At 37.8% G+C, this 27,213-nt stretch overlaps 1 protein-coding gene across 1 annotated transcript in view; it reads left to right on the top strand.

Annotated features, from left to right (window-relative positions):
* Positions 1 to 26,856, top strand: part of LOC114539806 — a 40,648-nt gene extending 13,792 nt beyond the window's left edge. Inside the window, exons 11-39 of the mRNA XM_028560381.1 lie at positions 134 to 391; positions 1,055 to 1,254; positions 2,722 to 3,052; positions 3,942 to 4,064; positions 5,685 to 5,807; positions 6,073 to 6,201; positions 6,640 to 6,759; positions 7,495 to 7,623; positions 8,405 to 8,514; positions 9,326 to 9,429; positions 10,483 to 10,783; positions 11,869 to 11,975; positions 12,228 to 12,519; positions 13,611 to 13,705; positions 14,393 to 14,693; positions 15,429 to 15,523; positions 16,098 to 16,389; positions 16,703 to 16,806; positions 17,488 to 17,782; positions 18,310 to 18,410; positions 18,508 to 18,796; positions 19,328 to 19,437; positions 19,549 to 19,572; positions 20,377 to 20,659; positions 21,038 to 21,138; positions 21,804 to 22,074; positions 22,814 to 22,905; positions 23,990 to 24,277; positions 25,894 to 26,856. Of these exons, the coding sequence (XP_028416182.1) occupies positions 134 to 391; positions 1,055 to 1,254; positions 2,722 to 3,052; positions 3,942 to 4,064; positions 5,685 to 5,807; positions 6,073 to 6,201; positions 6,640 to 6,759; positions 7,495 to 7,623; positions 8,405 to 8,514; positions 9,326 to 9,429; positions 10,483 to 10,783; positions 11,869 to 11,975; positions 12,228 to 12,519; positions 13,611 to 13,705; positions 14,393 to 14,693; positions 15,429 to 15,523; positions 16,098 to 16,389; positions 16,703 to 16,806; positions 17,488 to 17,782; positions 18,310 to 18,410; positions 18,508 to 18,796; positions 19,328 to 19,437; positions 19,549 to 19,572; positions 20,377 to 20,659; positions 21,038 to 21,138; positions 21,804 to 22,074; positions 22,814 to 22,905; positions 23,990 to 24,277; positions 25,894 to 26,116 (5,291 nt within the window). The 3' untranslated portion in view covers positions 26,117 to 26,856. The remainder of the gene's footprint in view (positions 1 to 133; positions 392 to 1,054; positions 1,255 to 2,721; positions 3,053 to 3,941; positions 4,065 to 5,684; positions 5,808 to 6,072; positions 6,202 to 6,639; positions 6,760 to 7,494; positions 7,624 to 8,404; positions 8,515 to 9,325; positions 9,430 to 10,482; positions 10,784 to 11,868; positions 11,976 to 12,227; positions 12,520 to 13,610; positions 13,706 to 14,392; positions 14,694 to 15,428; positions 15,524 to 16,097; positions 16,390 to 16,702; positions 16,807 to 17,487; positions 17,783 to 18,309; positions 18,411 to 18,507; positions 18,797 to 19,327; positions 19,438 to 19,548; positions 19,573 to 20,376; positions 20,660 to 21,037; positions 21,139 to 21,803; positions 22,075 to 22,813; positions 22,906 to 23,989; positions 24,278 to 25,893) is intronic.
* Positions 26,857 to 27,213: the final 357 nt, after the last annotated feature.

Genomic DNA, 27,213 nt, shown 5'->3' with positions numbered 1-27,213 from the left:
AATAAATTTCTAAAGACATGAATAATTATAATAACTCGAAATTTACATAGCGGGACAAAATCGTCAGGCTGGCTACGCTGGTACCAATAAATCGAGTGTAGTGTAAATTGGGCTTCAAAATGCACATTTGTAGGGAGGGTACCGCAGAACGAGACAATATACCAAGTCATAGACGACAATGACGAGAACTACGTGTGTCCAGACAATTTTGTCGCAATTTTCTCCGAAGAAGCCCTGGCATCGATTGATGAAGATTTAAAAAGAGAAGCCGAGAGCGTCTGTGGTAATGACGTCACCTGTCTCTTTGATATCGCTGCGACTAAGCAAGTTGCCCTCGGGGTATCGACGCTGACCGAAAGCGACGGCGCTAGAAATGAAATCAAAATTGCGGGTGAGTTTTTGTTCTTTTTGAAACACGTTGATTGAAGCTGAAACTTTGAGGAATTTTGCTCAAACTTTAAGGAAATAAAACGAGTAAAGCGCCGCGTGTTCTAGCTTTTTCAAACCGGTTAACTTAATATGCTCGTAAAATTTGTTGTTGCCAAACATCACTTTTTATTAGTTTAAAAACTTTAGTCAATAGAATTTATTGTAATGTATATAACATTGATAGTACGCGCGTGCTGATTGGTCGAGAAGCGTGATTCTATAACTGTATTAAAACACGGGAAATTTCCCGCCGAACTTGACAAGCGAAGCGATGTAATGAGAATTTGTAATTGAATCGAATTATAATATTTGTACAAAATCTTTGAGTTATATTATTAAAAGAAATAGAAATTAATTTTTTCTGAGTTTCTATACAATTGTAGAAACACTTGTGGAAGTTTGGAAGAACTCCTAATAACGTGGGAAAACTCCTCCTACGGGATCGTTTTCCCACTGATTATTTCTCGTTCTCCGAAATTCCGACTATAATTGTATAGAAACACGAAAAATGTTTTATGGTTCTGAAAGAGAGAATACTGAAATTAGTACAATATTTCACTGAATCCATTTCCTACAAAATAATTGTTCTGTTGTTGATAATAAGGCTGATATTTTTTTTGTTAAGTAAACAACGCTCCAGTGTTTACACAAAATATCACGGAGATCATAGTGACGCTCAACGCGACTTTTCAGCTGGATTTAAACGCCACAGACCCAGACGGCGACAATTTGACATTCGACGTTCCCGATATACCAGAAGGAGCGAGTTTCATTCAATCCGGAAACAGGCTTTTTTTTACTTGGCATGTTATGTCCCCTGACGAGGTACTACTTTTATATTCTTCCTAAAAAATGAATGCCTAACTGATTGTATTTAAAAAACCGGTTGTATCAAGCCCGTTTAGCTTAAACGATGGTTAAGTTCAGCATTGAAAGTACGTTTGCCGTTTTATTCAACAAGCAAACTAAATGTTTTTAACCTTAATACAAAGATACTGTTTACAACTACATATTCAGTGCATTATAATATTCAAGTTGACTCATTCAAGAAAGATGTAAGAGTGTTGTTAATTTTGAACTTAACCACCGTTTAAACAAACGAGCTTGATAAAACCAGCCCCAGAACAAGAAGGAGGAATTTCGTTTTAAACTAATATGGCGATATTTATTTACATTTTTCAGGCAAAGCCAATCAGAATGCCTAAATTTTAAATACTTCATGTAAAATGATATATATTGTACTTTTTTACAAATTTTATGCATTCTGATTGGCTTACTGAAAATGTAAACGAACTTGCTGACTGGTCAAAAACGGAATTCTCCCTTGTTAGTCAAAACACTTTAAGAGTATTATTGTGCGAAGCTGGATAGTGCTTTCCACCGGATAGTGATTTTTTGAGCTATTTTAAATACGCTTTAAGAGCAATGAAATTACAGATTTGAGGCTATGGGTTATGAAAGAGAATTCCCCAATTTAGAAATAACAAATTTACTTTAGATTATACCGAATAACAGGGAATCTTAGTTAGACCGATTGGAAAACCACTATCCGACACTTCACGCGGTATCTAGTCCCTGCCTAACATTCTTGCTCTAAAAAGATAGACTGAACTAAAGTTCTAGCTCGCCTTACGAATTTTTCATACCAGCGAAATATGAAGACATATGTTAAGCCGGTTTTCCTCTAGCGATATTTTTCGCGCGAAGCGACATTTTATTTTTGTTTCAGAGCTCTCAACTGCAACCATCTGGAACAAATTGCTCAAATACAAAGGAATAAAGTCATTTCGCGCGAAAAATATCGCTTAGTGGAAAACCGGCTTTATATAAGTTATTTTCATACTAGTAGTTACCACCTCGAATAGAGAAAGATCTAGCTGATCTGGGTGTAAAAATCAACCAATCAGAAGCCAGATCTTCGACAAAACTGAATTATCATTTCCTTCATTGCATATGATTTCAACACTCGAAAATATCAAGTATTTTTTTTATGTTTATGTGAAAGCACGTTTATTTTTTCTCAAATATAAATTAGAATTAATTAATTAGTTTTTCATCCATTGTATTATTAGTTAGAAAAATAACACCAGGTGCATGATAACTCAATTTTGTCGAGACGCTTTATGACGTCATGATCTCAGATAATCTGGATGTGCGGGGGGGGATATTAACATATTCATGTTAGCACTTTGGGGGAACACCCCACCCCGACTTAACGATTTTCCGCGGCCTCTGATATTTTATACGTTATACAATTTTCAGCACATGATGCGTTTTATGAATACTTTTCAGGTAATCGTAACGTTCCTGGTGACCGATTCGAATGGCGCCGCCGTGAGTCTTTCGCCCAACATTCGACTCTGTCGCTGTGTCGCTGGGGGACTGTGCACCATTCCCGAGGCCACGTCACAAGAGACCGCTGATATCGATGTCGCATTTCTCGTCATGACCTGCGAATGCCCCGATGGGCGGACGGGCGAATTTTGTGAAGTAGAGCTGGATTATTGTGCTGGTGAACTGACCCCACCCTGTCACCCCTTGGTCTCGTGTTTCAACCATCCAACAAACTTCACCTGTGGGGACTGCCCCACGGGTTATGTTGGAGACGGAAGCCTTTGTCTTGGTAAGTGACTCCATTCATGTCAATTTCCAATTCGTAAATAAATTAAGAATATTCATAATTTTCGTTCATGAGTTTTCCAATCTAGTTTTACATTGATCCTCATCAGGCTTGCGAGGCCAGGGGGGGAGGCAGACGCGGGCTTCCCCCCCTTTCCTTCTCCGGATTTGTAAGAATCGATAATAAGTCTAGTATGCGATTGCCAGAAATTATAATTGAAATCATTCGGGTACCACCAAAAATATTTTGGTCAATCTATTTATTAATCTCAGATTTCTTGTTTAATATTTTGGACTTCAAAGATATGGCGGGATTTGTGCAGCTCAGTTGTGATTAAACGAATCGTGAAATTACTTACTACTCGCTGTATTGAAATGAGTATATAAAATGATCATTGCAGTGCTTTAATCATTCTAACAATAGCAAGTGCTTTCATGATGACTAATTTCAATACCTCAAAATTATCTTTCGTTTCGTTGAATCGCATTGAACAAGGCTTTGCAAGTGATAATTGATTTGTACAGATTACGGAAATCAAGGCCGTTTTCCACTTCAAAAGTATCGTAGCGAAACGTAGCGTATCTCATTGCTTTAGAGTCATTAGTTCTGGTCGAACACTTCGGAAACAAAGAAATACGCTACGCTACGCTACGATACGATACGATACGATACGATACGATACGATACGATACGATACGATACGATACGATACGACACGACACGATACGACACGACACGATACGACACGATACGATATGATACGGTTAGGGTGGAAAACAGGCCTTAGATAGTAAAATTCATATTATAAACTCTTCAAATCGTAATCTGACACTATAGGTATGCTTGCAAAAAACTTCACTTTTACAACATCACGCTAATTCTACTTTTGTAGATATTGATGAGTGCGGAAGTAATACTGATGGCTGTGATCAAACTTGTGGAAACACTGTCGGATCTTATTTTTGCGAGTGTGGTCCTGGATACAGTTTAAATCAGGATAAAAGAAGCTGCGATGGTAATTTCACAATTCATCTTCCCTAAATCCCATTAAGAGGAGATATTTTTGTATGTTGCGTAATATATGCTCAAAACCTCAGTTATATCTTCATGCAACAGCACTAAAATTCTCAGCATTGAAAATGTTTTGCAAACCTGAAAAGCATCCACCAAGTATGTTTACTGCATAATCTCAAAATATTGTGAAAATGAAAAGATTTCTCGGGATACGCCAAAAAGAAAATGACACTTGAATCGAAGCTTCTTTTGTATTCATTTCAGTTATAATGGCGTTGACATTATAACATTGTTGATAGCGGCCGCATTATATTTTGTAATAACTCCTTTGTTTGGTGTTTTGCATTCACCAAATACAGTTCAAAACTTTAATAGCTCGCAAAATACACCGTGATGCCCGCCGAAGTTAATAGGGACCTTAAGCATGTAAGACGGGAACACGACGAGGCAGCTATCAATACAATGCTTCATCGAAAAGAAATGAATTATTAAATACCTATGGGAATTTTAGACGCGTGATCTACGTTCTGTTTACAACGGCAAAACGTCGTTTATTACGTCCTATGTAGAACGTCTGCGTTCCAGGTGGTTGCAGTTGAGAGCTCTGGAACAAAAGCAAAAGGTCGATTCGCGCGAAAAATATCGCTAGTGGAAAACTGGCTTTAAGCCGGTTTTCCACTAGCGATATTTTTCGCGCGAAGCGACATTTTACTTTTGTTTCAGAGCTATCAACTGCAACTATCTGGAACAAATTGCTCAAATACAAAAGAATAAAGTCGCTTCGCGCGAAAAATATCGCTAGTGGAAAACCGGCTTAAGGCTCTATACAGGGTGTCCCAAAAAAAACGAAAACTATTGAAATCACCCATAACAATGTAATTGTTAGAGTTTGAATGCCTAAGCACTCTGTTGGGACCCACAAATGTGTAAATGTTTGCCATAAGTATTTTTATGCATGCATATGATGCAGTAAAATTTGCTCGTACGCGAAAATGATATTTATTAACAATATTAATGTGCATCTCAATCACCATGACCTTCGACATGTGCCCTTTCTGTAGCAACACAAAGCATTTAGCATTTTACTGAGTTGCATTAAATCCCCACGGGCTAAAATTCGTGCACACGGCATTCAAATTTTAACAATGAGTGATTTCAATAGTTTTCGGTTTTTTTGGGACACCCTGTAGAATTGTCCTTAAACGTAAACACAATGTTTTCAACGTTTTATATCTGATTAAATTGGTACAGTTGATAATATACAACAACGCTTTACCATAGGAGTATTCCAACCACGTCGTCGTCGTGTTGCCGTCCTACATGCTTAATGTCCCTATTATAATTGTACTCTACACCGGAGCAATATTCGAAGACAACAATAGCGAAATGATCTATTTTCGAAAACTGTTTCCATTTATTTAGAAGCATTATTTTCGAGATATTTCTCGATTTAAATTATGTATTTACTAATTACTTTTGACTTGTAAAAGCCCTTTGTAGATAAAATGTAAAACAACAAACAAAACACATTCTCTAGCCTAATTTAGACTAGCTGGCTTTTGTTTGTCTCAAAGAACTCTGCTTGCTAGCCTTGATCTGTTCAATGTTTCTTTTCATTCAGATATCGACGAGTGTTCTCAGCCGAATGACTGCAGTCAGCTGTGCGGCAACACCCTGGGCTCATACAATTGCTCTTGCAAGATTGGTTTTAAAATCGATCCAGATAACCCAACGGAATGCGAAGGTGGGTGTTACCAGTAAACTCAAATAAAACTGGAACGCTCACTCTGTCGGAAGTTTGAAGCCAAGATGGCGGACACTAAGGCCTTTCCCTAAATTTTTAGCACTTCATGTAAAATGGGACATATATTGTACTTATCGTCAAAATTTATGCATTCTGATTGGGTTACAGAAAATGTAAACAAACTTGCTGATTGGTCTAAAAGGAAATCCCACCTAGTTACTGATAGAACCGCCTTAAGCTGCAATTGTTTTAAATATTGTTTTAGCCCAAACAGAATGCTCGTCTGGTCATGGTTGCAATCAGATCTGCTACATTGATGTTCTTCAACCGGGGGTGCAAAAATGTGCCTGTCGAGCAGGTTTTTCGCTTGGGGGGGATCCGCAAACTTGCAATGGTGAGTAAAGGCGGTGTTACACTATGCAACTTTTCTTGCAACTTGCAATGCAATTCTACTCCTGAAGCATCTAAAGTTGACAAATACGAACATTTCTTACGATCTGCTGACGTTTTCTTAGCATTTCGAACACTCTTTACAAATTAACATCCCTCAAAATTATAATTGCATTGCAAGTTGCAAGGAAAATTGCATAGTGTAACACCGCCTTAAAACGCCTATGACTTAATGCTTCGCAAAATTATAAATAGAAGATTCCCGGCGAAGTTAAATGGTCATAGCAATAATTAAGATCATCCTGATTGAAAAATATTGTTTTTTGCACTTTTCCTCGTTACAGTAGTGCCCTTTTACAGAACTCCGTCCTCTTTTGCATCGTTCCGACCTCCCTGATCTTTGTCAAATTAATTTTGTCTTTCTTGTTTGACCATTTTTCAGACATAAATGAGTGTGTAACGACAGAAACCAATCTTTGCGATCAACTTTGTTTTAACACTGAAGGCAGTTATACCTGTTCTTGCATACCCGGGTATAGGAAAGCTGGTCAATCGTGTACAGGTATGGAAAAACAATGCTGGGTGATAGCGTTGCTTTCTTTGAAATATTCATCAGATTGTCCCAAGGGAATAAACAAAATGAAGCACGCCGTAATACATGCATTATATATTTCGTATGGCGATTTCATTTTTCAAAGGCATGAAACGGGAACTATTTAGCTTTCTAGCAAGATCTTTTTCATGTCGTAACGGCAAGAAATAACCAAATCATCTTTTGTTAAAAATTGCTGTTCAAAAACCACATTCATTCACAGTGCAAAGCATGTTGATTATAACGCAAATGGCACAGCTCTTTGTCGAATGCAGCTGTGGCGTAGCTAATTAAGATCGCCAAATGCTTAATTGGGATTGCTAGTCTTGGGTGCCCATAAAAATGGTCACTTGAACAAACAGCATGCTTTTGATTTTATATTTCATAATATATTCCCGGTAAAGCCTAGTTTCCACTCAGGAAAAGTCTCCTTTGGATCGGACATGCAGGAAAGGAAAGTTTCCTTTGTATAAACGCTGCCTGAGAACTCACCGACAAAGGAAATTTTCCTGTCCGTTTCGATCCAAAGGAGTTTTTTCCTGAGTGGAAACTAGCCTTAACACAGCTTCAAGAGGTTTTCTTTGCTATGTTTCGGGCAATTGATTCACAAAAGATTCGACTAGATGTTGACACATTGCAGCAAAGTTTGTTGATACAACTACCACAGAAAACCCTATTGACCGTTATAATTTTTCTTCACTTCAGATATTGACGAGTGCTTTGAAGGGACCTTCAATTGCACAGGTTTCGAGGAATGTGAAAATCTTCCGGGAAGCTACAGATGCCTGTGTCCTAAACGGTTAAACATGATACGAGTAAATGGAACGTGCGAATGTATGTATATTATACACTTAATGTATGCTCCCGAGGGAAATATTAAGTTTTGTTTTCCCAAGAGTCTGAATGTTTTCCGAGACGAAGTCGAGGGAAACATTGAGACTCGAGGGAAAACAAAACTCACTATTTCCCGAGGTGTAGCGAACATTAAGTGTTTTGTTATATAGGAACAAAAACATACATGTTAAACGACAATTTCATTTCGAAAAACTTTGTTGTGACAATATGCGGGCAACAATTTTTCACTTGTTTCCCTGGCGAGAAACATTGCATTTATTTAAAGTCATGTGACTACGAATGAACCAATCACTGACAATATGCGGGCAACAATTTTTCACTTGTTTCCCTGGCGGGAAACATTTCATTTATTTAAAGTCATGTGATTACGAATGATCCAATCACATTTAAAATACACAACACTTATATAACAAAAAAGCTTGCTTACGTGATCCTATTTGGCAGATATTTTACAAAGCTTGAGGTGACTTTTGATAATCCTAGCAGTGGTGTGGTCATTCCAACCAAAGCGTGTCTTTGTTTGGTCACATAAAGACTAAGTTTCAATACCTGTCGCCTTCTTCCAGGGGGGGGGTTTGCAAAATTTTTCAGGATGTACGAAATTTTTCCGGGGGGTGTGCAATTTAACAGTGTGGCTGTGGGATTTTTTTCGGGGAGGGATGCCCAATTCTCCAGGGCAGTGGGAAATTTTCCAAAGAGTTGTAAACCGCCAGAAAATCCGTCGTATTTATGTTGTCAAATATGTTCTTTGCGTTTTTAGTTCGAGAAGAGGACACAAAAGTGGACATTGCCCCGGAACCGCCAAGCGCATCATCGAACCAGACAAATAACGCCATTGAAATAACTGTGGCGAAGCTTCGGCGCGAACATGTAAGTTCAGGCTTGTTTACATGAAGTTCAAAACCCTATGAGAAATGAGTGAGAAAAAACAAAACAAGTGAGAAATTGTTTTTGACACGAGAACATGAAATCCTTATCTTCGAGCAAACCGTGTAATGTTCTGTTTATTACATGAACTAAAATCAGAGTGAAATACACACAAAAATGACAAGTAAATAAGCTACGGAAGACCATTATAAAAGCGAATATTTCTTAAATTATAGCCTAAACATTAAAGTAGAATACATTTAACTTATCTAAGGATGTCTTTTAAGTGTTTTCGTTTGTATTTCCAACGTTAATTTCGTTTTATATACGAACCAAAGGCCATTTGTATTTTCACAACAACAACAATGAAAATGGCGGGAAAATTTCGAAATCCGTTATTTCACCCCTAAACGTGACATATGTACGGAAAATATCTGCACTCTACCCCGGATTTCGTGGCGTATGAGTTATACAAGTTATCTATCTATCAAAATACCCCACATCCATATAATAATAGGGAGCTTTAGCAGTGACTACGAGAACGACTACGAGTACGAGATTCGTCATTCTCGCGCGTTGTTTGCTTAGGCCATCAGTCAAAACTCGTAGTCGTTGGGCTTTTGAGTGCGAGTTTTTTTGGCAAATTTCGTGCTCGAAAGCCCAACGACTACGAGTTTTGGCTGATGGCGTAAGCAAACAACGCACGAGAATGACGAATCTCGTACTCGTAGTCGTACTCGTAGTCACTGCTAAAGCTCCCTAATATGAAATATGAAACGGTCATCAATTTCATATTTTAATATCATCTATTTAGTATACTGTGGATGTAAACACACTCTTCAAAGATTCCGTTGTCACATTAGTGAACGATTTTTGTAATGAAAACCGTCTCAGACCTCAGGATTGCGGAGTGGAACAGTATGTATCAAGTATTTCGAGAATTCTTTTTTATTATTGTTGTCCACGATGGAAATTTCGATTCCGTAGAAAGTCGAAATCATCATTGATGGACGTTCTCATCATTTAGCTCGGTCCCAGGTTGCTAGAGCACGCGCTCACACTCTTATTAACGACAAATATACGCAGAAAATAAACCATACCCTCAAATAAACTAAAGAACAAACCAAAAGAGTATTGTCACTGGTTCCATTTGGGAGTCATTTGCAAATATCGAAAAATAGTGTTACCATGCATTATTATATGGCACGCGGTCTCGTGACTAAAATGGCGTGCGCTGATTGGTTCTTTGCCGGTCCCAGTAATAGACCGTTGCCGTAGTAACTGTCCAACTCTCATATTTTTGAATAAAAACAAGCTTGCACTTTTATTTTTGATACGAAAAATCGGTCCGTACTGTCAAGACCTCGGTCTGATATTTTTCTAGTACGGACCTCAAATTCGGTTAATAAGTAGTATTTATTATATGGCAAGCGCTTGTTTTGGTTAATTCTGCAATTTGATTGGCTGCTGACAGGTCCGGATTTCCCCGTATTGCCCACGGGCAATACGCAATTCTTATTGCCCTGTGAAAACAAGGCAAAACTCACGGCAAAAACTAACTAATCATTACAATGTCTGCTTGAAATATGCCATATAATAAAAAACTTACTAACTTCGACTGTTCGGTCTGTACGGTAAAATATCAAACCTCGGTCTTGGCGTATTGACCTCGCTATCGCTCGGTCAATACGGCACGACCTCGGTTTGATATTTTACCGTACAGACCTCATTCTCAGTCAGTAAGTTCTTAGTATTCAAACACAGTATCCAGCACAAGAAAAAACCCCTTGACCCCTAGATAGCCCACCAGTTTAACGTTATGTATATTGGTCGTTTAAATCGGCAGTATTGTAGCAACCTGGGCAACCTTAAATGATAAGAAAGGCCATCAATCATCGACTGTCTACGGAATGAAAATCAGTGTCGCTGACGGTCGTTTCCTAACAACGTTGTGTCGTTTTTGCTTTTCAGGAACAAGGTATTTTTCAGCAGTCTCAACGTGGAACGACTCCCGGGATATCCACAAAATGTTGGAGAATTTAACACAACTATCAAGTTCTATGTTGACTACCCGACTACGATAAAATCTGGTTCACTGCCGAAGGCGATACTGGCCTCGATTGTTTTTTCGGAATTGGCGAAATTTGAAAAACTTTTTAATTATAGCATCACCCTGGATACTCCGGTTACCCCAGAAGCACCACGTGACCCAAGTGACGAACAGAGAAATAATGCTGTGACTTTGGAAATACTCGATTTCACCACAGTCAAGGTAGTGAAGTGTAATCTTATACAAGGTGTCTCAGATAAAGCGAAAGTTAACTGATTTTTGGCGCGATGTAATGGAATAGATATTTTGCATTGTAGATTACTTTTTGATCTATGCAAGGTAATGCAATCGAATCAGTAGCGTAGCCAGCCTGTCGATTTGTCCCGCTATGCTAATATTTAGTGTTCACTGACTGTGAAAACAATAGATTTCTAAAGACATGAATAATTATAATAGCTCGAAATTTACATAGTGGGACAAAATCGTCAGGCTGGCTACGCCACTGAATCGAATCACCACAGCTGAAATGAGCGTACTGAAATTAGTAGCAACGCAAAGTTTGGGCGAAATGTTGTAAAATACGAAAAATATAGCATTGCAAAGTTTCCAAAATTGTTACCACGTTCAGGCGAGAAATGGTAACAATTTTCGTGCGTTCAACAAAAGTATACAAATTTGCAAACTTTGCAAGGCTGTATTTCCCGAATTTTACAACATTTTGCAACCAAACTTTGCATTTTTGCTAATTTTCGTATGCTCTTTTCAGCTGTGGTGATTTGATTATATTTCCTTACATAGATAAAAAGTAGTCTTTACATAGATAAAAAGTGGTCTATTGATGGTTCAATCTTGTCGTTGTATAAAATAAAAGAACAGTTCTTTAGTCTTCCAATGATCATTTTCTTAGGTTAGGAACTGTTCATGTGAACTCGGTTACCTGAGATTCAGCGAAGCGAGAGATGATTTTGAGGTATTGAAATAAGTCTTTCTGAAGCCAAACAAGCACATGCTATTGTGAGGATGACTACCCGACTACCAGGATCATGTTATTCACTCATTTCCATACCTCGAAATCATTTTACGCTTCGTAAAATCTTGGCTAAGCTGGCTCATTTGAAAAACCTTTATTTCAAAGCAGCTAGCTATGGAAACTGATCGAATAGTCTTAAAAGACTGACTTTTTTGCAAAGTACGTTGAAATTTAACAATTTCTTCCGCATATAATAATTTTGGAAACTTCAATTTCCTGTGATTTCACGTGTTTAGGCTAAAAATATTAAACTTTTTTACTTTACTATTCTTTCTAGTGGACAACTTTCTATGATACGGTTTTCCGTCGATCTGTTGCCATCATTCTGAGCAGATACTGTAGAGATGATTCTTATTCTCGTGAGAAGGATTGTGAATTTACTGGGTGAGTTGTCAATCCGTTAGCTTGCAATGCACCCAGATGTGACCTACTTTAGTATTTTACTCTGTCTAATGTCAGATGATTTTACTCATCAGTGGAAGAGTATTGTCAGATAATAAGTTAGCAAACTATCTGTCAGTGTCTCTTGTTAACCCATTAGCTTGCAATGCACCCAGATGTGACCTACTTTAGTATTTTACTCTGTCTAATGCCAGATAATTTTACTCGTTAGTGAAAGAATATCTTTTTTTCCAGGTCAGACGAAAGCTTCGAATCTTCCCACGTCGGTCGAATTCCTGGTTTCCCTCGAGATGATGGTGGGAAAGTACTTGTTTCATTTTACGTGACCAACCCAAGTAAATCTGCCCCGGTTCCGAAGCAAACTCTTGCATCTATGTTGGTTACCCAAGGCGGAGAACTCGAGAACGCTCTCAGCCAGAAAATACAGCTCACGACAACAGCTTTCCCGGAAGATCCACCACCAGCTTCTGATGCTCAAAGGGATAACAGCGTCGTCATTCGAATATCTTCAATTTCCAAAGCTCAGGTGAGTTCAATTTGGAAGATAGCAAGCGTGTAGTTTTCCCAGAACCACGTCTTAGATATGGAATTTAGTCTGTTATTGATAGGCCAAAACTGCATTTGCATTAAGCTGGTTTTTCACTAGCGATATTTTTCGCGCGAAGCGACATTTTACTTTTGTTCCAAGGCTCTCAACTGCAACCATCTGGAACAAATTGCTCAAATACAAAGGAATAAAGTCGCTTCGCGCGAAAAATATCGCTAGTGGAAAACCGGCTTTACTTGATTTGCTTTCAATACTTGATTTACTTGATTTTCTATACAATGCCAGTGAAGTATAATATAACCTGGAACGCTAACTCCTATATACAGTTCAGCGTTATATTTGGTTTAAGCAAAAAATTGAAGATAAGTTTTTGACTCAGTTTTTCGATAAATTTTTATAAATATTGGCAAATGATTGTATTTTACATGGTTCTAGATATTCCTAGTTAATTACATTCTACATCCGTCTCAAACGTTCAAAAACTCTGAAAGAAAATCTGCTTTTAAATTGGCCTTCAAAGATGGCGGCCAAGTTAGCGTTCAATGCAGGGCCGTAGCTAGCCTGTTATAGTTGGGGGGGGGTGTGAAACGAAAATTTCCGAATTGCGCAATTTTTTTCCGAATGCAAGAAATGAATAATTACCTAGACTGTAATATTTTTTACAGCTTTTCGCACACAGTAAGCACCAGAAGGAAATGCTTGTACTTAAGCATAACATCATCCCCGAGCCGGTGCGAAGCACCGGGCGAGGGTACTAATTCCGCCCGGAGATTTTGATTACGCCCGGGAATGCAAATGCGAAATGAAAGTTGTCCTGGACGTTGGGCGTTTTTGTAAGTTATGCGCATGCGTGAGTTTAAGACGAATTAAAACTGGTAACCAGCAAACGTTTGCAAGCGTGGGATTGGCTAAATGTACAATATTCAATATACAATGCAAGTCAGCAGACTATAATTCATCCATCAAAAGTGAATTGGATGGGACAAATTTGGATCGTCCGAAAGACATCCTTTAAAAGAATATCATGTATGGTATTCAACATCAACTGACTCCTTGATTTTTTTTTGCAGTGGACCTATCTTATCGACCGACGTTTGAGAAGGTCAATTGCAAATCGCACTGCCGTTTACTGTGGGAAAACACCGCAAGATTGCGAAATAACAGGGTATTTAAATTTTTTTTTTAAATCACCATTTATATATAAAATTTCTATTTTTATAGTGCATATCAGCGAGGTCCACTGAATTAAAAAGAACTGGAATTGCTGTCTTTGACTGGAAATGTGACGTAAAATCCTGAAAGTCATGTCCAGTCTTTTTTATAAAATATTCGACAATTCAGTGTTTTCAATTCGGTCCCCCCCCCTGATTTTCATAATTACCAAATTCATACCAGGAGGGGGCAGTCTAACTAGACATGAGTAGCTTTGATTAAAAAATTTAAAGTGGAAATCAAGTAGGTTCTGCGCATCGCTTCTGCTCATAACAATGCGAGGTGTTCAGTCTTCTCAGATGTAAATTTTTGCCCAAATTTCGATGTTTCGAATCTCTCCTATCAAAAACACTAGTTCATATTCATTTAAGGGAATAACAAACCTAAATGTTGTTCGATATTCCGACAACACAAAGTATTTCAAAGAGTAAAGAAGTTCAAAATGTTAACAAACCGTTTGTTTCCATACGCAGTTGGCTTCCATTTTAAATGTATTATAACACTGGTCGACATACAAGCACAATAATATCTTTGAGTTGATCTAGTGTGCATTTGCAAAGACATTTCTACGATATAGAAAATCTTCGACAAAAGTTTAAAGTATTTTAAATGAAACATATTCTTCTTTTTTACGACATAGCGGAAGTAGCGATGCGGCCTTCAATGAAACTAATGTCCAGCGAACCTCGTCATCTACTCCTTCTGATGTTGCCAGTGTTGACTACAGTTTCTACGTCAATTACCCAAGTAAAACCGGTGTACCATTAGCTCAACATATCTTAGCCTCTGTTGTCAAAAACGAGTTGGACCCGATGCAGGCGGAATCTGCACTCTTTTTCTCTCTTCAAACACCGTTTGGTCCACCAAATCCGCCTCTGGCTTCCCCTGAACAATCCGCTAATGCTGTCACAATTAAAATGCTTAATCAAAGGGCTGCTGAGGTTAGTAGATTGCTTTTAGTGGAAGGCTTCCTAGAGGGCCGGTGGGGGTGTTTTAAAACCCTTCAAATCAATACAATCAAATTCAACAGTTGAAGATGAACATTCTTTCTAAGAATTGGTATAAAAACCCAGTAATCCTGAAATATGAAAATTACTGGTGGGGATTGCGAAGGCTTATAATAATTGGAATATATTTGATGGGACATAAAGGCTCAAGCCACAATGCTTCAGGTTTTACACTCCCTGCGGAAATGTATGACCAGGGGCATAGCCATGGGGGGGCGCCGTTCCGCTGTTAGGGGGGCGCCACTGTCCCGCTGTTGAGAGGGGGACCCGTCCCGCTGTTGGGGGGGGAGGGTGCCGTCCTGCCGTTGGGGGGGAGGGTGCCGTCCCGCCGTTGGGGGGGCCTGTCCCGCTGTTGGGGGGGTTCCTGTCCCGCTGTTGGGGGGGGAGGGCGCGGTCCCACTTTTTTGGGGGGGCGTCCCGCTGTTGGGGGGGGGGCATCCCGCTGTTGGGGGGGCGCCTGCTTTTGGGGGGGCCTTGTGTTGGGGGGGTTACCTTATGGTAAAAAAACTAGTTAGAAACCTTCAATCTTGCCCAAATATCTTGAATTTGATGTGTGTATAATACCACTCGAAATTAAGACCCTTTAAACCTCTAAAATATTCCTGCATCGAGTGAAGTGCGAAAAATCATAATTGATTTACCCTCTCCTATTCTATATGTACTTTGCAGTGGAGCTCAATCGATGACACCAGATTCAGAATTTCAATCGCAAAGCACGTTGCAGATTACTGCTCGAAAAATCCCGTCGTATGTGGTTTGACAAGGTATGAATTGACGAAAATTATGAACTTTCAAAGTTGAATTGTAAACGCATTGTCAGGTTAGAATTATGGAAATTTAGCAAACACAACGTGATATCCAAGACAGAGTAAATAATGGGTTTACATAGGCACAATCGACGACTACGAGTTTTGGCTGATGGCGTAAGCAATGAACGCTCGAGAATGACGAATCTCGTACTCGTAGTTACGCCGTAGCACAGAATAGACATTACACCAGAAGTCTCACTCTTTGCATTTGGCGTCTGGATTTTTTTGAGAGTCGGTGACATCACCTAATGCAAGCGAAAATGCGAGCACACGCAAGCATAATGGCGCTTAGTATCCAGTTTGTATCTTGCTCATGCAATCCTGGTGTGTGCAGGAACTTTCTCATGGGGGGTACAAAGTTCCTACAGACACCAGGATCGCGTAGAATTGCGTAGAATGACGCGTGCGCTTCTGAAAAATTTACGAAAACATTAGCAAAATGCAAAGAGTGAGACTTTTGGTGTAATGTCTATTCTGTGATGGCAGTTAGAACGAAATTAAAGGCACCTCTGCATCTTCTGTTTTCCAGCGGTTCAGTGTCGTTTAACTTTTCCCATGTGACTCGAAATGCAAGTTCACCTGAACCAGATGGCGATAACTCCACTTACACTTTATTCGTCAACTATCCGTCTGGTAATGGGCCAATCCAACTCAACTTTCTTGCGGGAATCCTGACCGAGGAACTTCGAAACATCGAATCAGAAACCAGCCTTAAATTACAAGTTGAGACCTCGACTCTGGCGCCATCACCCCCGTCAGCATCCCAAGAACAACTTTCCAACGCTGTGACAATGAACGTGTCAAACACCAAAGCTGACGAGGTAATTTAATTTAGGGAGGACCTCCATAAAATCCACTGCGCGCTCACTCAGCTTAGCCACTGATCTGTGTAAAAGCCTGTAACGTGCCTATATTTATAGTTATTTAAAGCGTTTATTAATATATCATAAATTTATTATTATATACCATCTTACATGAAGTACTGAAAATTTCGTGTGTAGCAAACTCGTTGGAAAAAAATTGCGAACAGTTTGATGCCTCGAGAAGCTTTTTACAACAGTCAAGTTTTCACACGCGTCGTTTTATTCTGGTGTTCAATATTATTAGTTTTTTGTCCTTTTGTTGATGGTTTAGTGGTCAGCCATTCAAGACAACAGATTCCGAGGATACATTGCTAAGGCGATTGCCGACTTCTGTACAGAAAGCGAAGCGAAAACTCAAGAATGCACACTTCCTGGGTACGTCTGTTTATTGTTGTGTTAATATTTGTAAAAAATTTCCAGAGATACACTTTCCACAGAAGTAAACACGTGCGAAACACGAGTGAAACATGAGTTAAAGACGAGTAAAACACCAGTGAAACACGAGTGAAACATGAGTGAAACACGAGTGAAACATGAGTGAAACACGAGTGAAACATGAGTGAAACACGAGTGAAACATGAGTGAAACATGAGTGAAACACGAGTTAAACACGAGTGATACACGAGTGAAACACCAGTGAAACATGAATGAAACATGAGTGAAACAGCAGTGAAACACGAGTTAAACACGAGTGAAACACCAGTGAAACATGAGTGAAACATAAGTGAAACACGAGTGAAACAGCAGTGAAACACGAGTTAAACACGAGTGAAACACCAGTGAAACATGAGTGAAACATGAGTGAAACATGAGTGAAACACGAGCGAAAAAAGTAAACACAATATTTAATCTATTTTTGCTTGTGTGCTCTCGTGATCACTCGTGTTTCATTCGTGTGCTCTCGTGATCACTCGTATTTCATTCGTGTTCGCTCGTTTTTGCTCGTGTGGGGTTTTAGATCAGAACTACCCAGAGTGTAGAATGATGTATATTTCATCTAATTAGATTGCGAAAATCTCTATGCAAACCCAACAATCTACCTTACATTTATTTTAGCGGTGATGCATCTTTTACACTTCCAAACGTACAACGTGCGCCAGGATACCCAACGCAAAACGGAACCAGCGCCGAAATCAAATTTTATGTCAATTATCCTGGTGGAGGCGTGATGTCTGAGGAGATTTTGCGTATAATTGTTGGAGACAAACTCGATTTCATCAAAACTAATTCTAAATTAGACATCACATTAATTAAAAAGCCGATTATTGAAGAGGGAACTTTAACACCTCCTACTCGAGAAAATGAAGATAATGCAGTTTCTGTTGTTTTGAAGAATTTCACAGTCGAAAAGGTACGATAACTATGATTTTACCTACCACAATTATTTTACCTCGGGTTGAAAGGATTCGAACGACTGTCTCTTCACTGCGAGTTCAGATCAATGGAATCTATCAGAAACATCTGGGTAAGATTACCACTGAAATTGGTTGTAATTCATTTACATTCTACACCAATTTTAAGTGGTCAATGTTGAGAGAAGACCACCAAATATTTTGCTTAAGAATAACCTAATTGTGTTAAGGCCCTGTTACACGGTGCAATTTTTCCTGCAAATTGCAATTTAATTCTTCTTTTGAGAGATGTAAATTTGGCAAATACCAAACGTTTGTCTTTATTACACTTCATGGCGTTTCTTACACTTTCATTTTGAAGACTCTTCACTCATTTACATCTCTTAATAGTAGATTGCATTGCAAGTTGCAAGAAAAATTGCACCGTGTGAAATGACCTTTAGCTTTATTATTAAAATGATAAAATGATTGATGAAAAAAAATGCCGGTGAGACAACCAAATTTAAACTTTGAAAATTTCTTTTAGTGGCCGGACCGGGATGTCAGGTTCCTTCGTAAAATGGCCGAAGGGATTCAAGAATTCTGTAACACCTCTTCCTATCATCTGAAACTCTGCAACATCTCACAGTGAGTCGCTAATTCCCATCGCATTCTTCGTAAATTTTTTCGTAATTTTGCTAATTTTTGGTTTTGTTGCTAACGTCCTCATAAATATTCTCCTTAGAGATGATTTGAAAAACTTCACTTCAAAGAACATTCGAAGGCTACCAGGCTCACCAGAGCAGGATGGACCCAATTCAATTCTAAAATTTTACGCAACTCTACCAGGCGGGAAAGGCACTGTACCCAAATCCGTCTTAGCTACCGTCTTTGTGGAGCAACAAAATAATATATTCTCAGTGGATAGTGAACTTCAAAATCAGGAACAGAGTATAGGAGCTGAACAACGCGTCCTGTCGCCTGCGCAAAAACGTAACAATGTAACGCTATCTTTGAAGATCCAATTTAAGAAGGTCAGCTGAAAGATATACACTGCATTGAATAATTTACAGAATATTTTACCGAAAGTAGTTAATATTTGTGCATTCTGATTGGTTTACTGAAAATGTAAACTGTACCAAGTCTGCTGATTGGTCCAAAACGAATTTCACCTTGTTTTATGGGAGAATTCAACCCATTTCTGTCCATATCGTTTATAAAGGCCAGTCCCGGTTATGTAAAACCTATGAAGTGACTCTAGGCTATATTAACAACGGGGAATTTCGTTTTAGACCAATCAGCACGTTTGTTTACATTTTTATTAACCCAATCAGAATGCATAAATTTTGATAAAAATACAATATATACCATTTTACATGAAGTATTAAAAATTTAGGCATTCTGATTGGCTTTGCATAAAAAATGTAAACAAAGATGGCGATTAGTTTAAAACGAGATTCCTCCTTGTTGGTTTTATTGGAAAGCCCAAAGGTTCTGCTATATCATTCTGATATCGTTTTGACATTGACTTCGCTACTAACTTCTCTTTTATCTCTTGCAAATAGTTTACGTCTTTGGCAGTAATGGACCTTAAAGTGACTGTTGCAGAAAGAATGACGGTATACTGTTTCAGCACGGCTGAGAATACCTGCAATATTACCATTTCAGAATCTTTGTAAGTTCGAATTTTAATATTTATACAATTAACAATTAATGAAACTTTCATCAATGTCTCATAAAGCGACCAGACATAATTATTTAATTTTTTTTGTTTACTCTTGTCAAGGTCAAGAAAGAAACGCGATGTCAGGTTAGTACCCCAGTGATAATGTATATGAATCAGGTGACTTAATATTGTGACGTTGCTACTCTGAGTTAAAAACCGGATAAAGTGGTTACAAATCGGTTTGCTAGTCCTACAAATCGGTTTGCTAGTCCTACAAATCGGTTTGCTAGTCCTACAAATCGGTTTGCTAGTCCTACAAATCGGTTTGCTAGTCCTACAAATCGGTCTGCTAGTCCTACAAATCGGTTTGCTAATCCTACAAATCGGTTTGTTAGTCCTACAAATCGGTTTGCTAGTCTTACAAATCGGTTTGCTAGTCCTACAAATCGGTTTGCTAGTCCTACAAATCGGTTTTCTAATCCTACAAATCGGTTTGCTAGTCCTACAAGTCGGTTTGCTAGTCCTACAAATCGGTTTGCTAGTCCTACAAATTGGTTTGCTAGTCTTACAAATCGGTTTGCTAGTCCTACAAATCGGTTTGCTAGTCTTACAAATCGGTTTGCTAGTCCTACAAATCGGTTTGCTAGTCTTACAAATCGGTTTGCTAGTCCTACAAATTGGTTTGCTAGTCTTACAAATCGGTTTGCTAGTCCTACAAATCTGTTTCCTAGTCCTACAAATTGGTTTGCTAGTCCTACAAATCGGTTTGCTAGTCCTACAAATCGGTTTGCTAGTCCAATGCTTTCCAACTGAGCTATTATTACGTGATATTTCGGAACTGATATATTCTTTCTTGCTTTCAGAAGTAGCTGTAATTTTCTAAACTAATTTTCCTTTTAAATTATTTAAAATAAATCGTTAAACGCAAAACGTTCCTGTCTTCTTTAGGAATAATAAATTTACCGAGGACGATGTTGATGTGATAACAAATTCGGTTGCTGCCGATGGAACTGATACTAAAGTCAGCATCGTGGTCAACGAACCAGGTACAACTACACCAATCTCCTCTGCTGTCGTAGAAGATGGACTTCATCGGTCATTCTCACTGGATGATACATCAACCATCTCCAGTTTAACCTTGCAATTGGCGTCTGATAATGTACCAGTAGTTTCGCCAGAGCAGAAAAACCAGGCTATCACTGTGCGCCTGTTGAACACTCAAGTTGATAAGGTACGTGTTTTTACTGAAATTAAGTACCAAAACTTGCCTAAAGACCAATGTTCCATTCTACAACCAATTTGACCAAAAAAGGCAGCTACATTTCCAGAAAGAAGGGTATACTAAAATTGGAAACATGTGATTTTTTCTAAAGCTTTAGCCTATGTTCATTGTTAATTACCTAATAATTCAATATATTTTAATAATAATTTATAAATTATATTTCTTCATCCCAGTGAAATGCCACAAAATCGTAAACATTACATGGTGGTACCCTTACAAGACGAACATTTAATTCATGGCTTTATAAATAGAAAGATTTCAACCTTTCCTGTATTTAAATAGTAATTTGATTTTAATTTTAATCCAAGATATTAAAATGTGTTTTAGTGGCAGGATTATGAAACATCGTTTCGGGAAAACATGTCAAGTGCGATATCTCAGTTTTGTGGGAAGGATAATTTACGTTTGGATTTGTGCCAACTGAAAAGGTGGGTAGCTTGTGTTGCAAATCTCTTTAAAATCTCTGTCAGATAAACGATGAATATTGAAGACAGCCGTTAAAATTAGCATGAAAAACTACATCTTTTTCATAGAACACTTTGGTCCATTTGTTTCGTTTGCAAATGCAAAATAGTTTTTATGTTTTGTGTTAATGTTAACACTTGGTTTGGTCTTGAGACATTGCAAAATTGATAGAAAACACTTAGGTCCATTTGCTTCGTTGGCAAATGCAAAGTAATTTTTTATGTTTTGTGTTAATGATAACATTTGGTTTGGTCTTAAGACGTTGCAAAATCGATGCATCATTTTTTTAAAGCAATTTGGTATTTTTCCAAATGGAGACCACGATTTTCCAGGATAGAACACGATAGAGTTTTTTGTATAGGAATAATGCCAAGAAAGTTTAAAAGATTTTGAAATTTTATATCATGCAGAGACTTTTCTGCATTCTGGTTTGGAAAAATCTTAAAACCCCATTCAATTGGCAGAGGGCAGATTTTTCATAAGTAAATTTTCGAAAACACTTTGTTGAAAATGTTACCTAAAACTAACGCTATTGAGTGGGATTAAAAGCTCAGCAGCCCCAAGAAAACATTTTTTTGAAAAATAATCGAGAACTGTTCTTTCTATAGTTCAATTTTCTTTCTTCTAGTGATGAAATTGCTGGTATAAAATTAGATATCGTGAAGATTCTGCCTGATTCTCCCGTTCAGAATGGAACTGATTTAATACTCTCATTCTTTGTGGAATTGCCATCGGGAACGATGCCATTGGATCTTTTAACAACAATATTTAGTTGTCCTTCTAAAAATATTTTATCGCGAGCAAATATGATTGTCCAAAAAATGATCAGCAATCCGACTTTGAGTGAAGAAGAAAGAAAAAATCTGATTCCTTTATCAATAGGCTCAAACACAACCCAGGTAATTTCAAACTCGTCTTGTCTTTGCAGTTCAAATTTGTTCTTTTTAATACCACAAATGTCCCATTGTAAATAGAGATTACTTCATGGTTGGCGAGTGCGTACGATTTTTATGCACGAGTTGTGAAGGGTCGCAAAACGAAGGAGTGAGCGTAGCGAACGAGTGAGTTTGCGATCCTTCGCAACTCGTTCATAATAAAAATCGTACAAACGAGCCAACCATGAGGTAATTTGTTTATTAAATGTGTATAGAGATCAATTTGACAACGACACGCTTTTAATATACAAAAATTTAAACACAGCGAGCAACAAAAATCGAAATTTTATGCATCAAAACATATTTATTAGCGTTAAGTTTCACAGTAATTTTGTTCAATAGAAGTTAGCTCTTCTTTCCAAAAGATTTGAGAATGTGCTGAATGTAAAAATATCTTGAATATGAGAATTATGTTTTGAATCTCACTCCTATATTTCGACGCCATCTTGAAAGAAAATGTAAACAAATTGCGGCCAAAATGACATACGACAATTTTTCACGTATGAAGAATATCGTACGTCCAATCAAAAGCCGTGTATGGCATTTTTTCACACGTGAAAAACATCGTACGTCCAATCAAACTACATAAAATTAATTCACACAGTGAAATACGATTTTTTTTATTTCATCATTCTGCTGTGCATAAATCTCTATACACATATAATAATGGTTAATTGTTGATGGTTGAAATTTCTTCTTTTAGAATGTGAGGCTGGACGTGAAGGTTTCAATTGCCCACGAATTAAGAGAATACTGTAGCAACGATTCTGAGGCCAAACTTTGTCCAAAATCTCGGTAAGATTGATTCGATTTTGTTAGCATAATAACAAAGGTGGTTGTTGAAAATTCTGGCATGTGATTCGTCGAATGCCTTCGGATTATGACGCGATAGTCACCGAAGGGGATTTTTCAAAATGGCGGCACGTTGTTTTTGTCAAGGTGATAGATGAAGATTTTTTAAGTTACCTTAAACAAAAAGTCGTACCTAAAAGCACAAATGAGACAAAAAATGGCGAAAGAAACCTCGACTTCGTCTCGATTTTTATTCAGCGATATTTAGCTCGAATAATTGTTAATATTTGCAATTCACAAGAAGATCACATGTCGATCTTAAAGACAATGTGGAAATTGGTTCTTCCAATTTTTTTTTGCGTTTTGGGTTTTTTTTCCTTTAAAATGGTTCAGTCAAAGTTTCCGGTGTTTTTTTTTTGTTTTTAAAACTTTCAGTCTTGTTTTTTTAATGCACCACATTTTTCGCAAGATACATCAAGGTAATGGATCAACAACTTCCAATCTATTTTGACTTTTTTCGCTTCAGTTATCTTAAATACTCCAGAAACAAACTTTGCTCAACAAATTTTGTGCAATAAACGTGTTTCTCTTTATAAGAGTAATCTTGTGCAACGAAGTTGTGCATTTTTCGTTTTCGGCCCTACAAAAGAAGCGATAGATATTATAATATAAGTATGATATAACGAGCAATTTGATTGGCTACCGCGCGTGCATTGTGAGGCCATAATGCACGCTTCTGGCTTTTGTTGCTAAGCAACATCTTAAATAACATGTAAGGAGAATTTCATTATTGATCAAATAAATAAATTTTGTTGTTGCCCTATAACTTCTTCTTATATTATAAAAGAATTAAAAAAGGCCTTTATGGTGTAATAATGCACTCGGGGAAATGTTGGAAGAATACTCGAGAAGCTTTTAAAACACTCGGCTACGCCTCGTGCTTTACAAGCTTCTCTCGTATTCTCCCAACATTCCCCCATCGTGCATTATTACACCATAAAGGCACGCGACTCGTTTTTTAATTCTTAAATAAAAGAGTTTTTAACCTATGCTTCACTAATATTCATATTTTTCCCAAAAATCGCAGGAACTTCACAAAGGAAGACATTCGAGTTTTCATCCACATTAATAACAGCACCGTAAATTTCGTTGCGATCAACAATGACACGGGGTCAGCGGTTCAATCTCGTCTTATACGTGGTGCAATCGGCGGTAAATTTGAATCTCAGCTTTGCAAGATACCACTTTCAATTGATCCTATCGTGATCAGCCCAGACGATGAAGAAGAAGAAGAAGGTGAAAAGTGGCCGATTATTTTAGGCGGTTCACTTGGTGGTGTCTTGCTGATAATATTTGTGGTATTTTCGATCATACTGTAAGTCATCAATAATTTTTTTCTATTATATCGACTGCATATCTGAAATTAGCCAGCCAACTGATCTGTGTACGTTGAAAATTCAGCCAATCAGAGGTCAGACCCTTGTTTAAAATGAACTACATTTCCTTAATCTTCCTTGACTGCTGACCTCTAAATTTAACTGGAACGAGAAATTAGTCGTCATCTTCAAATCCAAGTCCTTAAACACCAGCTCCTTTTCGTTTTTCTTATTCGCGCAGTTTGGAAGAGGAGGGGTGCCTTTTCCTTAAAGAACTAACAAAATTTCGCCTGACTTCTATTTTTCGGAGCATGAAACCTAGCAAAAAAATAGTCGTTTTTAAATATATTTACGTATTTAAGTTTTTTTAGTAGTTTGACAGTGGCGTAGCCAGCATCGATAATTGGGGGGACCCATATTCATATATTCATGTTAACAGACTGTAAAGACAATTGATTTGAAAAGAAATTAAACCTGCGTATCACGAATATGTGAACATCTCCCCCCCCCCCCAATTATCGTTCTGGCTACGCCACGGGTTTGACAGTGCGAGGTAATGTTTGGAAATTTTTTTAACTTTTATTTTTTAAACGATCGATCGGTGATCGTTTCTCGTGTTCTGATTGAAATTAAACGAAAAAATACTACAAAGCTCTATGATTACTCCGACTGTCATGTCGCTGGACTTGGAGTGTTGCCTATTTTTTTGCGAAGCCAAGCTTACGCAGAATAGATTTTACATTATCTTTATATACAATTTAAAATATTAGTTTTTACAAAAGCTAAATGTGCTATTCTTTTATGTTACAAATTCATGGAATGCCAGCGGCTGATTACGAGTGAGTCATAATAAATAACACGGCTAAATTGTTCACAATCTACCAATAATATTGCAAGTCATCATTAAGTTTGTTTACATTTTCAGTAACCCAATCAGAATGCATCAATTTTGACTACTTCCGGTTAAAAGGTACATTATTTACCATTTTACATGAAGTATTCAAAATTGAGGCATTCTGATTGGCTTTGCCTGAAAGATGTAAACAAATATGCCGATTGGTTTAAAACGAAATTCTTCCTTGTTTTTGCAAACTGGAGTCGCGTGGTAATCTATTCTGACCTATCTAGATCATTGAACAGTAAACAAACTGGAACGATAACTCAGGGGGGGGGAATTGAAGCCAGTTTTTTTTACTTTTTCTGAGTTTTGAGCCGAAATACTTAACGCCAAATGTTGAGCCGTATATGAAATTAAAGCTATTAAAAAGTTCTATTTCGTGTAGAAATTTCGAGAGTTTAGCTTAAAGGGAAATATGTAAAAAATATTTGCAAATTTCCCGGTTTTTGCCGATTGGTTATTGTTTTTGTTTTTTTTTAAATATTTCCTTTGTAGTTTAAGTCTTGAGATTTCTACACCAAATATAACTCTTCAAAAGCTTTAATTTGACACACAGCCCAACGTCTAGTGTAAGGTATTTCGTCTCAAAACTCAGAAAAACTATTTTGGCTTCAAGCTCAATAGGGATGTCTGTCATGAGTTATAGAGTTCACTGATCTGGATCCACAACTGAAAAATGAAATTGAACGAAGTTGATGTTTCTTTCAAACGTTTTAGTTGTGTCACGAACTGGAAAAATAACCAAGCAAAATACAAAACCGGCGGAGGCGAAAGGTGGGAATCCACGCTTTCCCGGTATTCATCAGGGGGGTGGCAGTTCGATAGAGATTCACCCTATCACGGATCGTCATATCCTTCTGTTGAAGCAATACCAGGATTTGATGAAGATGGCTTACCCGTGGATGTAATGGACACAGAAAACCAACAAACGACACTTTAATCAGCTGCTGACGTCATCTGTATAATGCGCAACGCGTACCACTGATCTGTTAATGCACTGGATGTAGGCAATTACACACCTACAGAAATCGAAACCAAAATTAATAGATTTTTAGCGACCCAGTCAGAGGAAAACTTTACCCTATGGGCGTCGCTATCAGCACACGGCTGAAACTGATTAACTGAACACGCTGGTCCAAATAAGTAAATTTCTCCGACTTGTGCAGGGTCATATTGTCAGCGGACAACTTATTTAAAATTGAGAGCGGTGCATAAAAGCTTTTAATTTTTTATGCGAAGACCGCTGGAAAACTGAGCCCTCTGTACTTGGAGAAAATTTGCAGAATATGAGCAACGTGGAAGCCCTAACCGTTGAAGACTCTTCCTAAGATTCCCGTGATGTTTTAATACTTTTCATTTGGTACTGAGGCCAATAATTCTGGCTTTATCTTCGATAGGTATAGTTGCTTAATCCTGTGTAATATGAGATCAGTGACCAGCACCTTATCAGGTCACCGCTGACCTCTATATATTTATATAACAAATTTGGCGGCAGTGGTTGCTGAGAAATTTTCGAGTCGTGACTCGCATTTGCAAAGAAGCTCTTGTGCTAAAGATATAATATTTAACATAACCAAACTTTAGTCCTATAAAAGTCCTTTAACCTAACCTCAAATCTAAACTAATCTCAAAGATTTACAGTTATTTGCGAGCCAGTGTTAACTGTGAAGTTTTTCCATCGTAATTATCGCTACTCTGGTTTTAATGAATGAAAGTAATCACCACACAAATATTAACTTTCACGACCCAAGTTAATCTTTGTGTGCTGATTACTTTCATTTATTAAAACCAGAGTAGCGATAATTACGATGGATTATACAGGGTGAGTCAAAAAAAACGGACACCTTTGAAATTCAAATTAGCTGCGAACTTATGGCTGGAATATGACAATTCCCATGTACAATCAGCAAAAACGATTTGATAATACTGTTCTTTTGTATTCACAGAGCTTAGAATGCATTTTAACTCCCAATGGGAACAAACTTTATGTCTTAGGTTAATTAATATGATATGCTTTGTATATCTATGAAATATTTT

Source organism: Dendronephthya gigantea, unplaced genomic scaffold, assembly GCF_004324835.1.
Source record: "Dendronephthya gigantea isolate DGI-Jeju-01 unplaced genomic scaffold, DenGig_1.0 000218F, whole genome shotgun sequence".
In the NCBI taxonomy this organism is placed as follows: domain Eukaryota; kingdom Metazoa; phylum Cnidaria; class Anthozoa; order Malacalcyonacea; family Nephtheidae; genus Dendronephthya; species Dendronephthya gigantea.
This window is presented reverse-complemented; position numbering and strand designations above follow the sequence as displayed.